This window comes from Charadrius vociferus, unplaced genomic scaffold, assembly GCF_000708025.1.
Source record: "Charadrius vociferus isolate BGI_N301 unplaced genomic scaffold, ASM70802v2 scaffold303, whole genome shotgun sequence".
NCBI classification, from domain to species: domain Eukaryota; kingdom Metazoa; phylum Chordata; class Aves; order Charadriiformes; family Charadriidae; genus Charadrius; species Charadrius vociferus.
Genome location: NW_009647756.1, coordinates 1,067,714 through 1,081,162, shown reverse-complemented (window position 1 = coordinate 1,081,162; position 13,449 = coordinate 1,067,714). Strand labels below are relative to the sequence as shown.

Here is a 13,449-nt window from a genome sequence, read left to right as displayed (position 1 = left end):
TTTAAAAATGGGTGCAATGTTTCCCTTTTTCTAGTCACCAGGGACTCCACCCGACTGCCATGACTTTTCAAATATCATGGAGAGTGGCTTGGCAACTACATCATTCGAAGCATATTTTTATTCAGAAAAAAAAAAAGTCTGAGAAGACCCACAAAGGAAAGGGCACTCATTTATTTGTTGTTGTTTTGTAATATAAGCCATTGACAGCAAAGGAGAAGTCAAATACCACAGAACAGGGAGCAGTGAAAAAGGTAATATGCCGAGGAAGTAAAGTTTTTATCAGTGTCCTAACAAAACCTGAAGATTCCTAAGTTGTAACAGCAAGACCACTATTTATTTTGGGATTGAATATAGCAGTGTTGAAACAGTTGGTAGAGAGGTGCAAATGAGGCAAAAAGACCTAAACCAAAATAGTTCTTCTCATGGTATATAATATTTTAGGTTATTATAGAGGGGCTTCCACTGTCGGCTTGTGCAGAAAGACCAACATAAATTCTTCCTGAAGTGGCTCAGGGGAAATGCAAGACTACTTTTCCTCTTATTGGTTATTAAGAGGAGGCTTAGGGAAAAATGTTGAACTGAATTTCACTCTCAACCCATCTGCCAAAAGGCATTACCACAAAAAATTCGACAATAGCAATGATGTTTTTATCTTCCTGATTGTGCTAGAAATGTGTGTCTCTGTGATAGAGAATGACATTTTCTATATCTCTTTATTTTTTGTTAGAGCACAACTCAGATCTGGCTGGTCCTTAGACACTTCAGTTTGTGAATGTCTGCCTTCTGCTTCTTTTTAAGGTAGCCAGCACAGAAATTCAACAGGAAAAACAAAAAAGATAATAGTTCAGTTGTGGGCTAATTAATTTTGGTACCTAGATTTCATCTTCCTCTCAGTAGAATTTTCATTCTTGATAGCAGATCACTTGGCAAAAAAAAAAAAAGCTTTAGATGAATGTAAATCTGTACATAAGACTTTATGATCCTCAAGATGATTCTGTATGAGGAAATTTTAGAATATGGATCTAAATTAGCCTCTGAAGTGTAGTTTAGAGATAACTGTATTTAGGAGAGATACAGGGCTGCTGGCTCAAGTTCAATACTTGGACCTAAGCTCTTTGCTTAGCTTCCCAGTCTAATACTCAACTTGGAAAGATAATTTTGGTAACTAATGTATTTTAGTAATACACTAAGTGTTTTATAGTGGCAGTTTGCTGATAAGCTTCTATTTAATCTCTGGGTCTGACAGTGTGTATGACTTATACACATAAGATTAAGAATCATAAATAACGACTAATTTACTACATAAAAATTCAAGAATCTGATTTAGTTTTGGCTCTATACTCTTTCTCAGCAGGCAAAGCATGATAAAGGAGCACTAGGTAAATAAGAATCAAGCTGTTCTGTTTGTTTTAATTGTTATATTTAAAATCCGAATGATATTTTGTAAATTTGCACAGTTCGGAGAATACGTAATATTTACTTCTATGTCATAATTCTATTAAATTGCCTAAAGCTTGATCAGCAGTATTTGTCTATTGGTTCTTATGGCTGGAATTAAAATTATTCCATGAAACACAAATAGATTATTAGGTTGGGGTTTTTTTTTGTTCAATAGGGAAGTTCATAATGGTCTTTAGTTAACAAAATGTAGTCAACCTTTTAGATATAACATCTGCAAATCAGTACTGAGTTTACTGTGCTTTGTAAATTTTAAGTAATGCTCACTCATTTAGGTAATCAAGTGAATTTGGTTTTGCTTTTTATCAAGCTGCCTTTGGCTAGTATTTTTCAAATATCTCATTGAGTATGGCAGGAAACAAATCACATGGATATTTGATATTACAAGCTGGTAAATTAGGGCAGTTTTGCTTTAGAAAAAGAGCACAGTCTTTTAATCGCCAAGTTAATTGTACTACAAGAAAAAAATGTACCTGCAGCAGACAAGTATATCTATCTCAAATTCTGGATGACCAAGACCATATCTGATTTAATGGCTGTTTGTGACGAGTCCCAAACAGTGGTTCGATGGGGAAAATAAACATTCATTTTTAGCTTTTGTTTTCAATTCTTGATCCCAAGAACTTAATATTTTCACATAGCTGATATATGTTTTTTTCTGATAGAGGTAAATGAACAGGTTAAAATTATGTTAAATTTATTTTGCTGAAAGGAGAGCATAGCTTCTATACGTGCATGACTTCCTTTGCAATGCTTTTGTCTGTGAAAAGAATACATTATGTACATGGATTTGCTTGACAGAGGATGGTAGTCTAGCTTTAGAGGAAGAGGAACACGTTTATGCCTACTCACTATTTTCATAAGATAAGAAAAATTCATCTTTTTAGCTCCTTGCAATGATGATTAATTCACTCTTATCTAAATAAAATCAATAATAATCTCATAAAAGTGACACGAGGAAGCCTAAATATTTTAAGTGCTGCAATATTCTTAATTCTAAAGTAAAGTTTTCCTTTTAATTCCAAACTGACTCTGTTCTTTACTTCAGAACTTGTACTACAAAATGTATTGTCATTGCCATCGGGTATGATGGATGCTTTTTAACAGAGATCACATTTGGATACGCAATTAAATAGTTAAGCACTAAAATATAAGCCTATGTGTGCACTGTTTGTGAGTTGGTGTATGCATATCTATTGTGCGTGTTGTTAGGTAATACCTAAAGGAAATGTTCAAATACAATGTTTTTTAAAAAAGGGTTTTTTTTGAATATCTGTTTTAGAAGAAAATATTAGAAACAACTTATAGCAATGTTATTTTCTCAAAGTGTCAATACTTTACTATTGTGGATCTCCACCTTCACGATCTCTTCTTAGTAATTAGTCAATGAATATTATATCTTCTGATCTGTCTGGTGTACAAGTCTACTTGAAATGTTACTGCTTAGAGAAATGATATGGAGATATATTAAGAGACACAATGTTTTTCAACACTGATAAAACATTTGTTTTCTAAATTAGTTTAGTCTTTTCTTTTTCTTCAGACAGGCCAACTTTATATCCCATGTAATATGGCAGGGCCGGGGCGGGGGGCGGGGAATGTAATGTAATGTGCATAGCTCATAACTACGTGCATATGTACATGGGAATTTGTGTTAGTATTTTCTGGTTTGCATAACCCCATTTTGTGGTTTGCTTAACCTTATGCATTTTTCTATCAATATCTAACTAGCTTTGCATTTAAAATTTTTTAAAACCCACTTTTCCCTTATATTCTCTGGTCAACACTACTATTCTTGTGAAATTTACAAGCAAAAGCAACATACAGGCTGTAATACAGAGCAGTTGTCGGTATTTGTGGGGAGAAGAATTTTTACAGCATTATTCTTTGCTTAGCATGGATATTCTTTTATTCTAAACATGAAAAATGCCATTTACGCGTTTTATGATGGTGTCATTTTGATCATGGAGAATGCTGGTAACATTCCTTTCCACAGTCTCCATCATACATCCTTTAGATAAGGTGGTCTCTGGTGGGGAGGAATTTATGACAAAGAGCAGAAATCACTAATTTTCTGATGCAAATTAAAGAAGACCCAAGAGATTCATAGCTTCTTGCACATTTTCTTGAGGTTTCTCTCAAAACATGCTCTTGCTAGATGTTGGAAATGAAAAGTAGCTGGGATAAAGCAACACACATCACTATAAGGCAACATGAGAATATATTTTGATAAAATTGTTCTCCAAATGGTCCACATCAAACATCTTATTATAATTCCTAGGGAAAAATGAAAATAAGTTTCATAACATCAAAATATATAAAAAATAAATATCATGTGTGTCAGTCTATGTAAAAAAAAAATCAGTTAAAATAAGAAAATTCTGTTTATCATATCTTTAAATTTCCTTTTGAATAAATGTGGGAAAACTTTGATGATTAGTAAGAAACATTAATACTTCTTTTCTCTTAGAGCAACATAGAAGTGAATCAGATAAAGGGATTTTTCTTTTGAAACCCATTATCAATTACCTTGTCTAATCTTTTAAGTTTTTAGATTATGCTTTTTTTTGTTCCCAACACTGTTGGAAAAACAAGTCATGCATTAAAACTTAATATTTACATCTACAGGTTTTACAAAGTGTTCACTATTAATATATTAAGGCAACAAAATGAGTTGTTCTCCTGATTTTACTGTTGTCATCTACAGCATCGGCAGGAATTGCAGTATCACAAAGGAAGGTGCGTCAGATCAGTGACCTTCAGCAGATTCTTATTCAGCTGCACAAAATTATCTTCATCACTCAAGTATGCTTTACTGTTGCTTCTGACATTCTATACTTTTTAGTTATTTGCTGTTGTCAAAATGATGGTACTGCAAAGTAGTGCTAATTTAGTCACTGTTCTTTAAAAACAACAGAGCTTGACATTTTTGCAGATGGCAGGATGCTTTAAAAATATATCATTTAAATAAAGACTAACCTTGAATATTAGTATGTGGAGGATGGCAATAATTGAGTCATATGAAAAAAAATTTATTGGATCACCTCAGAAAAATGGATTGTACAGTAAATTATTTTTACAACATTCTGCCATGCCACCAATATGAATATTTTAACTGCCTTAATATCATACACTGATGTAGAGACTACATAAAATGCTTTCCTCTACAGCAATGATTTCTGAATAACTTCTAAGTAATATTTTTTATTACAATAAATAGTAATAATTCTGGGGGATTTCTAGTGCAATAGTTCAAATCCTGAATATGTTAAATATTTTGAAATGTCAGATCTTTTTCAAACTTAAGATTTATTTTAAAATTAAGTTAAAATGTTTCATAGTGAAAGAGAGTTGAAGTTATTTCGTGCTGATTCCAAAGCAAAAATGGGTCTGATACAAATCTGTATTGAACTCTCAACTAAAAATGTGACAGAAAACTTTTTGTTCTCTAGAAAGACAGCTGCCATTCAGTGACTTGCAAAATTTGCTATTATTAAATAAACATTTGTTTATTTTCCAAAATGGAGTGTTTATATTTGGGAAGTGATGTTTATCACCTCAGGGGATTTCAGATTGCTGAGCCAAATTTTTTTTTCTGTTTATAACCGAATAGCATAACTGAACTTGGGTGTGTTTTACATGTCTTTTTTTTTAACCATCAAGCTTATCAAAACAGGTAATACAGGAAATAAATTATCAGAGACAAAGAAAACAATTATTATTTAAAATAAATGGAAATTATCTCCTTACCCTGCTAACACAAATGAGGCGGTTTAGTCTTCACAGGCTATGTTAGGAGTGTGTCCAAGATGCTCATGAGTGAACCTATCCCCTCTATTGAAGAAGGTTTTCTCAAGTGGCCTACTAATTAATGCAAGTTATCGTAACATGGGTGCCCCGTAACTGAGAACTAACAGCAGCTCAAAGACTTGCTCAGAATTGACCACTGAAGCAGTAGTAACAACTTTGATACTTTTGGTGTCAATTGGTTTCGGAATGGGAAGGCAGAGAAACCGGGATCCATACCTGTACTTCTTCACCATGTACTATGTGCTTCTCTTGTACTTGTTTATGTTCTTACAAATCTAAGGTAGAATATTTTTTGTAATACATAGCTGCTTTCTAAAACTCTGTTACATATTTCAGCTGACAATTCTAAAATGAACTTTACAAGGGAGAGTTCTTGGCTGTCAGCAGCCTTCCCAATCCAGTTTCCATGGGAACAAGAGTCAGAGTGATCTCTGGAAAACAATGTAAGAGGAAGCTTTTAAAAAAGCATTATGTAAATCCTTGGCCTTTTTTTAAAAACAAACAAACAAACTCCCCCCAAAACCCAAACTGATCTGACATCTGATTTCATTAAAACAAAAGCTGAAGCTGAACACTAGTGCCTGAGGCAACTCTGAATTTCTCAAGCAGTGGACTTGTTCCTTACCAATTTTGCTTCAGAATGTCCCAGTATGCCCATGGTACATTAACTGCACACAGTTCATTGCAGTGGCATGTAGTCTATAGAGTAACTTGCAGGCCTTTCCTAAGGCATCATTTTTTTTAATCACTTATAGGCTAAGGAACATTCAACATCTGACTTAAAGCATATGTGTAAGGCCTTCTCTGCATGAAAAGACAGTGGTATCTATCTATAACAAAAAAAACCTGTATGCAACCAGCTGTCTGATGAAGTCTTTTATGCTTAGGATGTAATCTTGATGCCTGGTTTGCCAGAGCAAATCAAGACTCCTGTGAGGCCAGTATAACTGTTCCAGATTTATAGCCATCTAAGAGTAGTAATTTGTTCCAATGGGAAAAAAAAAAAGTCTGTATAATGTATATTATGACAGTGTTTGAAGGTGAATCATTAGTAGTCAAACGTTCCCTGAGTGGCCAAAAAGCTTCATGAATTCAGTGGAGTGGCACTTTGTAAATTTATATCAAAGATGTGATTATAAAGCGAATACTAAATGGTAGAAAATCATAGTTTTACAAACACTGTCTGCAGATATAAGCACCTATACAGAAACAGCACAGGAGATCCTTCCAAAAGGGTAGTACATACCATAGAATTGTCATCAGGTACGCAAGTCCATGCGACCTGATGAGATGCATTCATAGGTCCTGAGAGAACTGGCGGATGAAGTTGCCAAGCCACTATCCATCACATTTGAGAAGGCATGGCAGTCCGTTGAAGTTCCCACTGACTGGAAAAGGGGAAATATAACCCCCGTTTTTAAAAAGGGAAAAAAGGAAGACCTGGGGAAGCTACAGGCCAGTCAGTCTTACCTCTGTGCCTAGCAAGATCATGAGGCAAATCCTCATGGAAACTCTGCTAAGGCAGATGAAAAATAAGTAGGTGATAGATGACAGCCGACATGGCTTCTCTGAGGGCAAAACACGCCTGATAAATTTGGTGACCTTCTACAATGGGGTTACAGTGTTGGTGGATAAGGGAAGAGCAAATGACATCATCTACCTGGACTTATGCAAAGCATTTGACACGGTCCCACATGATGTCCTTGTCTGTAAATTGGAAAGACATGGATTTGATGGATGGACTGTGTGATTGATAAGGAATTGGCTGGATGGTCACACTCAGAGTTGTGGTCAACGGCTCGATGTCCAAGTGGAGACCAGTGATGAGTAGCGTTCCTCAGGTGTTGGTATTGGGACCAGTGCTGTTAACGTCTTTATTGTTGATGTGCATGTTGGGATTGAGTGCACCCTCAGCAAGTTTGATGATGACACCAAGCTGAGTGGCGCAGTTGAAATGCTGGAGGGAAGGGATGCCATCCAAAGGGACCTGGACAGGCTTGAGAGGTGGGGCCAACCTCATGCAGTTCAACCAGGCCAAGTGCAAGGTCCTGCATCTGGGTCGTGGCAATCCCAAGCACAAATACAGGCTCAGTGGAGAATGGATTGAGAACAGCTGGAATGACTCGTTATAGCCAACGTGAAATCTAGTCTAATGTTATATGAGCTTTTTCTGTAGAAAAATGTCCAAATACTATCACTTTAATCGGGGAAGCAAATCTAGTATTACCTGTATTAGGCTTGTTATAATGATCTTTACCTTCAAGGCTAGAGGGACTGAGTTATATGATATGCCAAGCCTAACAGAACGGGCAAACTAAGGAGCATTGTTATAATATGCCATGAAATCAAGTCTTGTACTGTTGTTTATCACCATGCTGTTAAATATCAGTGTATTTTTTTGCAGTGTAACTACTTTTTTCAATAATGGTACTGCTGATTAGGTCATTTTTACAGCAGGTGTAAACGTCTGTTTCTCTGTTTCACGCAGCTTCCTCCAGCTTTGCAATGCAACTTGAAAAGGAGAATCATTGAGAGATTTAAGAAGTCCCTCTTCAGTCAGCAGAGCAATCCTTGTAATCTGAAATCGGAAATGAAAAAGGTGTAGTACACCAATTACTACTTGTGGTCAACTTTGTATCTTCTTCTGTTTGAAATAAGCTATCAATATTAATATCTTAAAAATACAAGAATAAGAGTCAATTTTTAAAAGGAGATATTTAGAGTATTCTCTAGCTATCCTTTATTTGGAAAATATGGAGGGCTCTTAAGTAAGCAATTACTACAGATTGGTTTTAAGTTTGTGTCTGATCATTAGAACATTTTTTTCAAATGGAAAGGACCTGCTAGCTGCTAATATGCAAAAGCGAGACTTATCTCCTCAGAGCTCAAAACGAGAAGAGAAAGGAAAATGTAACTTTTTGTGGGAAAGGCTGATAGAGATTATGTAAGCTCTTATCTATGTAAACTATTCTTAATTTTTTATTCATTTCCCAATATTATTAATGTTTTGGAATGTTTTCCTGCTCAAACTATGAATTTTAAGAAAGCACTGTTCCAGAATGTCTTGAATGTAGCATACCTTGTCCTGTTGTTATATAGTGTGTCAGCAATAGATTAGTGTCATCAGTTTAAAAGTACTGCCAATTTGCAAGAAAGGCATGACTAAAGAACCATGCCTGCATGTTTTCCAATGATATGCTGGGCACTCTCCAACAGAGAAAGAGCTGACAACTAGTATCAGAATTTCTAAATGTTCCTTCAAAATCTCCTGAGAGGATTGTAGTCAGCAGAGGATCTGAAAATGACATCCTCGGCATCTGTGTACTGGGGGAGACAGTGAAGCTAAGATATTTCATTTTTGAATTGATGACAAAGCAGTTATTAGGTATGTTACTTTATCTAAAATTTGATGATTTTTTATTACGCACGTAATTCCCTTGTGTGTTTTTCACTTACTTGCACTGAATTGTGGAATCTTCTGAGTCATTGTTTGCTACGGAATGGACTGACCCCACATGCTAAATCCTTCCTGTACTTTTGTAATAATTAATCTGAGATACTTAGGCTCCATGGAAGGAGTTTGCATTGGTCTACACTGGTAATGCATTTCAAAGATAGTGAAAGATGCCTCTCTCTGAGCCATTGGTTTCACACAAATTTGCTGTCCTGTAAATCTGTCTGGGATTTACATTAAACAATTCCCTTATTTCAGCCATAACATTATATCTAAGGAAATATTTGCTAATCATGTATTGAGTTTATATTTTTAGGAAAGGGTGCCCAAAAATATGGTAAGAAACAGGAAATATTTATTATAAAATTAACCTAATTTTGAAATGCCCAGAAATAAAGGAATATATTTATTTATAAATTTATATATGTTAACAACTGTGAAATTGTGTTAGCTTCAAAACTATTGGATTTAAACCTGAAGAAAAGTGTAGAAATACACTATTTTAAAAGTAAATGGTAATAAATTGAAGATGTTTGAAATGCTGAATGCAATTCTGGGCATTTCTACCTTGAAGGAAATAGTTAATAGAAGTAGTTAATAGAAAGCAACAACAAAAAGCGCAGTTAGAAGGATGGAGAATCGATAAGCATCCATGAATAAATGGTACATATTTTACCAAAAATCACCACCATAAATACATTCGGTAACATGGATATCATTTACAGGTAATAGGAAGAACCTAAATAGCAAAAAGAATTAGGTTGAAGTCTTCCAGCGAGTGTTGTTATGAAGTTGTATAATTTTTGCACATAAAATTAAAAAATCATGGGTTTTTAACTATGCTGAATTAGAAAACCTAATTACAATAACAGACAAAAAGATTCCTCCACTGATTGGTGGTGGGGTAGAGGTCTTCCAACAACAGATATTCTTCTGTTTCTGTAACTGTAAAAGTGTTAACGTGCTGCAGAAATGCATAACTGGAATTTCTTTCCTGCCTGCAAAGATATTTTCATGTCAGAGGTGTTTCAAGTGGATATTTTCAAAACTGGATGTCTTTAAGTTTAATGTCAGTATCCTTGTTCACATAATCAAGTAGCTGAACTGACTGTCAGGTTTCAGAATTGGTGGGACCCATCTAATGGGAACTATACCACTTGAATGTGGACTAACAATTTCACTTAAAGCCCCAGTTTTGAAAAGTGGAGTCATCAGCTGTTTCTCTTCTAGGTTTGAGGGCATACATTTCCCTGTTTGCCTTCACACAAACGCATAGTTTATGACATCTTATTCAAAAAGTCTGAAGAACTCAGTGCTTTATATTAAGTGCAGATTGGCAGCTTGTAATGTTCAGTCAGTGTTTCTGGAGAAAAGGTAGAATGTTCATAATTTTATTCACCACTTTTTCATTAACCTAAAAAGTATTGAAAATCTCCTTTGACTCCTGGTTTCACTGGGAAACAGAGGAAAGGGTAAACTGCTTCACAGTAGTCTGAAGTTTTGGCAAACAGGAAGGATGGAGATTTCATGTGTCCTTTGCTTTTTTTTTGGTTTTTTTTTTTTTTCTCTCTCCTTTCCTTCCCCAGCTGCTGCAAGGTTCACCTGAAATGATTGAGTCAAACTTCTTCACAGCAGATTGGCATGTGGTACTTCTCTCTTCAGGTGGAAATATGTTGCTTCCAGGTGATAGAAAAGGTAAAGAAAGCAACAAAACCTCTGCAGTGCCATATATACGTCTATAAAGTGTATGGTATCAAAGCAAAAGAAATTGCTGTTCAAAGATACTTCTTTAAAGTCAGTAAAGTTATATTGACTGTACTGTTTTTCATTATCAGGGGTGGGTTTTTTGTGTTGTATTTTGTTTAATTTCTGATAAGATATGCGGTTTACCACTGATGGAACATTTTACTAATTTAAGAGAGTATACTTTGGAACAACAAAGATATATCGAAGATGCAAATAACACGTGGTTCATCCATGAAAATCAATAGAAATGTTTGTAATGGAAAATGTCCTGCTTAGGATTTACCTGTCCTTGCACATGATTTTTAAACAAACTCTATTTAAACTCTGTGTTGTTCTTCTGTCACGTTTGAAACAGTTATACTGGGATGATTTAATTACCTAGCTAGATCAAGCCATACAAACTTGAGGAGTGTAATGCTATGTGCTACACCACATCTATATAATGTAAAGTGTGTGTCTATATATATATACACACTTTAGAAAATGAATAGTGTCAAATATACTTTGGACTACTGATACTCAGCGTGGCAAATCATGAATTCCATCTTTAATCAAACCTACTATCACTGGCATCATCCAAGGTGGTAGGGAACCACAATTCCAAGTTCAGACACTTGTTTCATCTCGTTTTGTTTGTTGCCTCTTCGTGCAATGGACATACCGGTATTTTGGTATTTGTGCCATTTCCATTCTTCTAAATACAGGAAAAGCTATGTCACAATACATGGGCTAGAGGACATAGTTATATTAAAAACTGTGGTGCCAGAAAAAAGGGTGAGAAACTTTGATTTTGCTGGCCTTTATGTTGAAACTAGCGTATCCGTTCTACAGCTTATTGCAGAAAACAAAAATAATACTAGGTGTCAAGGGTAATATTTGACTAGGAAAAGAGTCCCTAACAATCACTTTAAATATGAGCTTTATTTTGTTCCCAGAGATAACAATGCAATTTGTTCAGATGCTCAGTAGCTGTAATTTTTGAATCTTTTAACCTGCAAAGAATACTTTTGTCCTCACAAATTGTTGCTGTCTGTGTGCCCTTTCCACTATAAATGGTAAGTGAGGAAGAATAAGGAAGTTGCGTTGCTGTGTTCAGTTACATTAAATGTTTAAAATATTTTCCATCAATTAGAACTCTTTCATAATGTGATAACCTTGTGTGCCTCAAATGTTCACATCATGTCATAAGATGCCCCCCACCTTTGCAGGGATCATTGTGGTCAGTGGAATAAGCTGCTGATAATCAAGCATCTCTCTTGTCATTATATTTGTAGAAGAAACTGGTGAGGGAGCATAAACCCTAAATTCAGTAGTATAACAGTACTTGCCTTTTACTTTAAGGTATTGTTGGCACTTCTGACATAGCAGAAGGGATGACATATGAACAGTTGCAGGTAAGCTATAAATATACCTATATGTATTCATTTATTACTTTTAATAAAGATAATTTACTGAAATGAATTTCTTTTATCTTGTAGACTATAATTGAAGAGGTTCTAGAGGAAAGTGGTTATTACAATTTCTCTTCTAACAGGTGAGTCTGTTCAATTTAGAAAGAGAAAGTTAATTATGATGTGCTAAAACCAAATGTATCATTTGCCTGTTTACTTGATTGCATTTGCACTTTAAGCTTAGTGCAATACGTGGTTTATTATAACACATGGATGCATGGACTGGAAGAAATGGAGGTGAGACATATTAGCTAATCTAAGCAGGGGTTTTTGGCCGCCTCTGTTTTCTTCACTCAGATGACAGAGGGGTACAAGTTCGGCAGCAATTTCGTCACATTTTTCCCATATGAAAACGTAGCTGAACAAAAGTTTGATTTAAATAGAAGTATATTTTATTATAATACTCTACCATTACAGGGTTGAAAGGATGATGCTGACGTATTTAGTAAAATGTTTGAGTACAGCACAACAAGCAGAGTGAGTGGTTGCTAGCACAAAAGTGCAGGGGATGAAAAAAAATTAAACAGTCTTTGAAACTAGGCAAATGCCTTGTCCTGGAGATGGTGTCTCTTTCCTGCAGGAAAACTTTGAGGAACACAAGAAAGAAAATATATGAAAAATATCATTATAGTCCACAACATAAGCTTAGCATTTCTCATTCTTTTTACCTGCTAGCATGTTATCATCTCAGATATTCTTTAGTGCAAAAAAAAATTCACTACTTCCATCAAGTAAGTCTGTTCCTTGTCTTTGCAGTAATTGACATTTTAAAGCCTGTGAGACTGCAGCTAGGTTTTCTAAAAAAAATAAACAAACATACACCCCCATGCCCCTCTAATGCAGATATTAAGAGGTTTTAAGAATGTATAGTTCCTGGTGCCTCAGTGGTGTTTTTCAGTGATTTATGATCTTTGCAAACTTTTCTGTTTGGATTGACTCTAGCTTGAAAAGTTTAAAATGTTAGTCTGAAAATTTTTGTAGGCTACTCATTAAATTGGAATTCCAGCTTACAAGTATCTTGCAGCTGCCAGCTGTAAGTATTGAAAAATCATGATTCAGCACTCCCAAAATAAAATAATAATTCACTCTTTAAACCTTCAGGGTATACTTGAATCATGTTTACAAATCACTTTTGCAGCCATGAGGTCTAACAAATTTGTTTACAAGTGTTTTCAAGTATTTTAATTTTTTGTCCTAATCACAAGCTCCCAAGATTTGCTGCTGTAGAAAAAATAATCACACAACTTACTGAAAAAAAAAAAAGAAAAAGGCTCTCATTTTTAACCTCAAGATCTAGCAAGTCTTATTATAAATGTATAAATGTTTTGTAGTTCTACAGGCATTTATCTCACAAACAGACTGGCAAAAAGCATCGTGCTGCAATCAACTGTAATGAAGCAGGTGTGTGCTGAATAGGGACTTGAGTATTTTACATGAACTACTATAAAAATAAGATCTATTAATGGAAATCATAGAATCATAGGATATCTCAAGTTGAAGGGACCCAAAAGGGTCATTGAGTCATAGAAT

General features: G+C 35.0%; 1 protein-coding gene across 1 annotated transcript in view; it reads left to right on the top strand.

Annotated features, from left to right (window-relative positions):
* NEK10 (NIMA-related kinase 10) overlaps positions 1-13,449 on the top strand; it is a 98,127-nt gene that overhangs the window by 82,380 nt on the left and 2,298 nt on the right. Inside the window, exons 30-34 of the mRNA XM_009882172.1 lie at positions 4,166-4,263; positions 7,757-7,867; positions 10,309-10,417; positions 11,810-11,862; positions 11,947-12,005. Of these exons, the coding sequence (XP_009880474.1) occupies positions 4,166-4,263; positions 7,757-7,867; positions 10,309-10,417; positions 11,810-11,862; positions 11,947-12,005 (430 nt within the window). The remainder of the gene's footprint in view (positions 1-4,165; positions 4,264-7,756; positions 7,868-10,308; positions 10,418-11,809; positions 11,863-11,946; positions 12,006-13,449) is intronic.